The 6,503-nt window shown below is 49.8% G+C and overlaps 1 protein-coding gene across 1 annotated transcript in view; it reads left to right on the plus strand.

Annotated features, from left to right (window-relative positions):
• ARHGEF17 (Rho guanine nucleotide exchange factor 17) overlaps positions 1–6,503 on the plus strand; it is a 56,423-nt gene that overhangs the window by 40,601 nt on the left and 9,319 nt on the right. The window contains 7 exon segments of the mRNA XM_025042535.1: positions 2,132–2,314; positions 4,485–4,601; positions 4,758–4,850; positions 5,061–5,237; positions 5,586–5,636; positions 5,886–5,995; positions 6,082–6,167. Coding sequence (XP_024898303.1) covers positions 2,132–2,314; positions 4,485–4,601; positions 4,758–4,850; positions 5,061–5,237; positions 5,586–5,636; positions 5,886–5,995; positions 6,082–6,167 — 817 coding nt within the window.

Raw genomic sequence — 6,503 nt, forward strand, 5'->3', positions numbered from 1 at the left:
CACTCTTCACTGTGTCCTCGCATGGCAGAAGAGCAGAGGGAGCTCCCTGGGGCCTCTTTTATAAGGTCACTAAACCCATTCACAAGGGCTCCACCCTCATGACCTACTCACCTTGCAAAGCCCCAGCTCCAAATAACACCATATTGAGGATTAGGATTCAACATATGAATTGGGGGGGTAGGGGGAGGGACACAAACACTTAGTATATAGCCAGTGGTAATGCTAAAACTAACATTTATTGAGCACTTAATACATATACTTTATGCAAGCTAATTCATAAGAAACCTCACTATAACCCCCATTTCACAGATGGTGAAACTGAGATACAGAGAGGTAAAGTAGCTTGTTCGAAGTCACAGAACTACAGTGTGCCATAGCCTAGGTTGAATCCATGTCAGTCTGACTCTAGGGTGCTCCCTCTCACACACTAGTCTACACTGCCTGAAGCATAGGTGGTATTAAAACTGAGACTGGACTCCATGACCCTGGTGTTCCCTCTAAGAGACCACTGCTACCCACATTGATTGGTGTTGTTCCTGAAGGCCGAGAGTTTAAAATGAAGGAAGAAGTTAAATACCAAGGTTAACAACCAGAAGGAGGGGGGCTACACCCTTTCCTCAGTGTCACTCTCACCCTTTGAATCTTCCTTCAAACCCCCAATTTCCAGCTAACCAAACCCCCTCTTCCTGCACTCCTGACCCTTTCTTTTCCCCACAGCACTTACTGCCTTCTAACATACTATGTAATAATTCCATTATTGATGGTGCTTGTTTTCTGCCTCCCTCCACTAAATCGTCTGCTCCACAAGCACGGGGACCTTTGTCTGCCCCCTGATGCAGCCCCATGCTTAGAAGGCCGTGCACTCAGTAGTTGCTCAGTGAGTATGTGGTGAGTGAATGCAAGTACTGGCTCCTAGCTGATTCCGTATCGGGTTCTCGGTCACAGTTTATTCTTTCCTCCCACTGTATGCCTGCTTTTGTGTGGGGTGCCGAGACCTGGAGATGAGTGATTTAGCTCCTCCTCGTGGGGATAAGGCACTGGCTCAGACTGGCCAATGTGTGTATGAGACCCTGCCTACCTGTCTCTTCACCATAGTCCCCTAGCCTTTTCAGAATCCCCAACCAGATGAGAGAATCTTATCGAACTTTACTTTCTGTAGCATGTCTTAAAAAACAAACCACATTTTAAAAATGTTTCATATAAATTTTATTACAATGCTGCATAAACTTTTTCCAACACTCTCCTTTCTTTGGCCTGTAGTTACAGTTTGGACCAGTAGAGGGCAGCCTCTCCACGAGCACACTAGCCACTGAGCACAGGGCTATTCGTGCTCAGGAAACACCATTGAATGCAGATTTGAGGTGAAAAATAGTTTTAGTCACAAACTGACTAGCAGATCTGAAAACAGTTAAAACGGTATTCAGATAGTGTCACCGAAAGCCTCCAGTAACTTCCCATAAAGCCTACCACACCCTTATTTTCCCCACAGCAGTTATTAGCTTTTGACTTATCTTATGATTTCCACAAGTAGTCTCTTCTAGACATGTTCTTTACACTTTAACATCTCTGAAATCAGGGTTTATCCTATAATTGAATATATATCATCATTTAACTGAAAGCAGTTTTTTTCTTAAAGATAAATGAAAATAACGATCCATCTTAGGTTTAATGAAATGTGGTTTATTTTAATATTATTTTGTGTACTTTAGCCAACTAGATTGTCAGCTCTTTTAGGGCAGGGATTTTGGTTTTTCTTGTTCACTGTTGTCATCTAGTTCTTGAACGGTGCCTAGTATACATAGTAAGTGCTCGGTAAAACATTGCTGACTTAGTGTATGTGGATCTTCCAGGGAGTCCAGTCTTCCTGCTTTCCTCTCACTCTAAGCTCTGTTTTTTCATGTGTCCAACAAACCTTTCTTGAGCCCACTTACACACATCTTATGCAGGCCCTGGGCTGCACAGTGAGGGGCATGGGGATAGAGTTTTCCATCTCCCTCCTAGAGTTCTGAGTCTAATGAGGGAGAAGGAAGCAGGGCCACTAGGCTACAGATCCGGGTGACTTCATGTGCACCAGTGGGTTGGGGTGCCATCTCTCTGAGGGGATCTGCACTGACCCCATGGGTCCCCCCAGGGCTATATGCAACCGCTGAAGCAGCCAGAGAACTCCTTGCTGTGTGATCCGTCTCTAGTAGATGAGATTTTTGACCAGATCCCAGAGCTCCTGGAGCACCACGAGCAATTCCTGGAGCAGGTCCGGCACTGCGTGCAGACCTGGCACGCCCAGCAGAAGGTGGGAGACCTGCTCATCCAGTCGGTGAGTGGCCCTCCTGCCCATAGCTACAGCCCCGACAAGCTTGGGCCCCTCCTGAAAGGGGCTGGCTGCTGCCATGAACCCCATACCTCACCTCACCCCACTCTGCCTGGACACTGACTCTGATCCCTATTTAACCCCAGAACTTGACCAGACACTGACACTTGTCTCAAACCCCAGGTTGACCTTAACCTAGACACTGCCCAACCTCAGAGCTTGGCTGGATGCTGGTGTGGATCCTAATCCCAATCAGACACTGACCTGATCTTGGACCCAACTCCAGTTACCGGCAATGACTTACCCTAGTCCTGACCCTGAGCTGGTGCTGAGGCTGACCCAGACCTCAAAGGGATGCTGGTACTGACCTCATCCCCTACCCAGCTAGCTCTTTTCTCTATCAGGTATTTTAATAAGAATAGCTAAATATCTGGCATTTATTATATGATAAGTAGGCATTAGTCTAAATACATTATATATATCAACAACTCTAGGAGGAAGGTGCGATTCTTACCCTGAGTTTAAAGTTGATGACTCTGTGGCATAGAGAAATAAAATAGCCTGGTCAAAGTCACAGTCAGTAAGTGGTGGAAGATCCAACCCCCACGAACCTGGTTCCAGCACCCATGCTCTACCCTACCCTGTGCATCCTTTCACCACAGGTGAGCCCTCCACTTTTGATCTGATCCTATGGGATTGGGACCTAAAAGGGATTGGCTTCAAAACTCAAAAAGAACTGCAAAAGCAAAACTAATAAACATTTAATTAAATGTTTGTAAAACATAGCATGCCATTTTTTAATTGTTAAATTTAGTATTCATTTATGATAATTTAATTACATTTGAAAACATTTAAGTTACATTTTGTTATTTTTGCCAGAATTCCCGAGAATGCATGATGGCAACCGGTAAATTATAGCCAAATGCAAACTAAACGGTTACTCGGAGCCAAATAGTTTCAAAAAGCAAAATTGTAAAACTCCTTTAAAAAATGTACTAGCAAAAAAAAAAAAATCTTATCTATTTTTATGGGATGTGGGTGTGTTTTCATGTGTTTGTAATGATATGGATGGGCCTTGGGCCTCAGAAGGTCTTAGAAGCCTCCTGCTGGCCTGGAAACTGATGCGACAAGAACCTTGGCCTGGTGGTGATGGGACCCCAGCTTGAGTGCGAACATCTCTAGCCCATCACCATCCTCAGTGTCACTCAGATCTTAATGCTGACCATGGGCTGTAACAGAAGCCCTGACTCCCAGGAAGGGGTCAGCATAGGATGCTCTGTTCCAGGATGGGGGCAGTTGGTAGAGGCTGTCTTCCTCCCAGAGCTGCTTCAGCTTCTGTTCTGCAGCACCCCTGGGGGATCAGGAGCGGGAAGATAATTGGCATCTTAGAGGCACAGGAGTTTGGAGGCCCAAATGAGGATCAGAAACACTACCACAAGTCACTTCATCCATGGTGCAGCTGAGACAGGAACCAAGGTGTCTCAAACCCTAGCCAGGGCTTTTGACCAAGAACCTCCACATTTAGCCCAGTCATCAGCTGCCCAGCAGGTATTAGCCATAAGCTCTGTGCCCTGTCCTAAGTGGGGCTTGACTGGGCAGAATAGGGGCGCCTATCCCCTTGGAGAGGGAATACTTGTCCTGGAGATTAAGGGAGGCTAGAGGCTAAGTATAGTTCCAGGTAGAACCCTAGTCAAGGCTGGGAGTGCTTCCTGGAGGAGGCAGAACTGGAGCTCAGCCCAGAGGGTGGGTGAGATTTAGATGGGAGAAGGGCATTCCGGGTGGAGGGAATTACATGAGCAGAGGCCAAGTGGCTGGATTGAGTCTGTATCACTCAGGACCTGCCTGGCTGGACTTGGTGTGGTTGGAGACCAGGGGGTGGAGATACCCTTTTGGAAATGAGAGAACCTGGTCTGAGCTCACATCCAGGCACATGTATGTACATGCACACACACATAAAAAATGCATGTGTGTTTATATCTGTGCACACACACATATCTAATCACAGTCACACATACAACATGTACATATGACACAGGAGCACATGCCTGATCTCTCAGAGACTATCATTTCTAGTTGGAGGGAAAGGATATTGGCTTGTGAATCAGAGGAAACCAGGGCAGAATGAGGTGGGATAAGGGATACCTTGAGGATCTCCAACCTGTCTCTTCACCCACAGTTCTCTAAGGATGTCCTGGTCAATATCTATTCTGCCTATATTGATAACTTTCTCAACGCAAAGGATGCCGTGCGTGTGGCTAAGGAGGCGAGGCCTGCTTTTCTCAAGTTCCTGGAGGTACTGTAGGCCAGGGCAGGGGGATGGAGGCCACCCTTACCTTGGGCCAGTTTTGGGGACCCTGGGGCTCCCAGCCTGAGACTGATCCCTGGACATTCCCTTCTTTGCATGTCATTTCTCACATGGCTGCCCATCTGCCCTGTTTTTGGATTTCAGCAAAGCATGCGTGAGAACAAGGAGAAGCAGGCATTATCTGACCTCATGATCAAGCCCGTGCAGCGGATCCCACGCTATGAGCTTCTTGTGAAGGTGAGCAAGGGGCTGAGTGGGCAGGCAGGTAAGGCCCAGGGGCCTGTGGGGATGCAGAGGGCTCTGAGGCTGGGTCCCCAGTGGTCAAGTAGGAAAGGAAGTCCTCTCTGGCATCTGCCCGTAGTCCTTCCTGCTCCAGAGTTAGTGTGGGGCCCCAGGGCCTGGGAAGGGCAGCTAAGCAGGCAGACCTGGCCCCTATTTCCACCCCAGGACCTCCTGAAGCACACGCCTGAGGACCACCCGGACCACCCTCTCCTGCTAGATGCACAACGGAACATTAAGGAGGTGGCTGAACGCATCAACAAGGGTGTGCGGAGCGCTGAGGAGGCAGAGCGGCACGCCCGAGTACTGCAGGAGATTGAGGCTCACATTGAGGGCATGGAAGATGTGCGTGAAGCCCCATTCCACCCAGCCCCATCCACACCTGTGTCCATCTGTGGAGACCCGGAATTATGGTCGTGTCCACATCCACAGTGGTGTCCACAGTGTTTGTCTACAAGCATCTTCACCTTTCTCTGTCCATAACCGTGTCCTTTTCCACATCTGTCCCATGTGTCACATATGTCCCATGTGTCACATATGTCCCATGGCCGGACAGCATCAGGAGGGTGGATGGGATGTTGCTTCCACCAGCCTGGCCTATGGAGTGGAGCCAAGGGGTCACCAGGGTCTGGGGAGGATCCGGATAGGGATTAATAATTAGCCTTCAAGATGCCTTGTCTTTCTGCTGCACAGCTCCAGGCCCCTATGCGGCGGTTCCTGAGGCAGGAGATGGTCATCGAAGTGGTAAGAAGTGTCCAGTTGTATGCCCGTTTTTCCCCACCACCCTCTGACTTTGTTCACGCTTCTACTCGTACCTGCTGCCCATGGCTCCCTGCTCTTCCACTCCAACAGGAGCCCTGGGTGGAGTCCCAACTCTTCCTCTGCCTCTGGGCAGCTGGGAGAGAGCCCTCACCCTTCCCTGGGCCTGGCTGTCCCCTTGGGCCCTGTGGGCAAGGAGGCCTGTGGGCCTGAATCCTGCCTTGGGCCCCACAGAAGGCAGTTGGCGGCAAGAAGGACCGGTCCCTCTTCCTCTTCACGGACCTCCTCATCTGCACCACCCTGAAGCGGAAGTCAGGTTCCCTGCGGCGCAGCTCCATGAGCCTGTGAGTGGCCAGGGCAGGGCTAGGGGGCTCAGGAAAGGGGGGTCATTCGCCCTCCCTGGGCCCAAGCACCTCTTGGCTCCCCACAGGTACACAGCAGCCAGTGTCATTGACACGGCCAGCAAATACAAGCTGCTGTGGAAGCTGCCTCTGGAAGATGCAGACATTATCAAAGGTGGGGCTGACTTGGGGTTCTTGGTGTTGGGGTCTTCCTCTGAGAAGCCCTCCTGGAGGGTTTGAGCTGTGGCCAGGCTGGCTGCCTATCCATCTGCTTTTCTGCTTTGGGGACTCACTTTCCCATCCAGTAGAAGGGAGCTGGCATGCAGGATCTGGTTGGCACCCACAGAACTAGACCAGGACCTGTCCACATAGACTACCTTCTGCCTGGGCAGGGAACTAACCTAGGCTGGCAGGTGGGCTGGGCTGGAGTGGTACAGGGAGCGCAGACATACCGTAATTAGCCATTGATTCTGCACAAACTCATTTAAGCACCCGCCTCCCATTAGATGAT

Source organism: Pteropus alecto, unplaced genomic scaffold, assembly GCF_000325575.1.
Source record: "Pteropus alecto unplaced genomic scaffold, ASM32557v1 scaffold7, whole genome shotgun sequence".
NCBI classification, from domain to species: domain Eukaryota; kingdom Metazoa; phylum Chordata; class Mammalia; order Chiroptera; family Pteropodidae; genus Pteropus; species Pteropus alecto.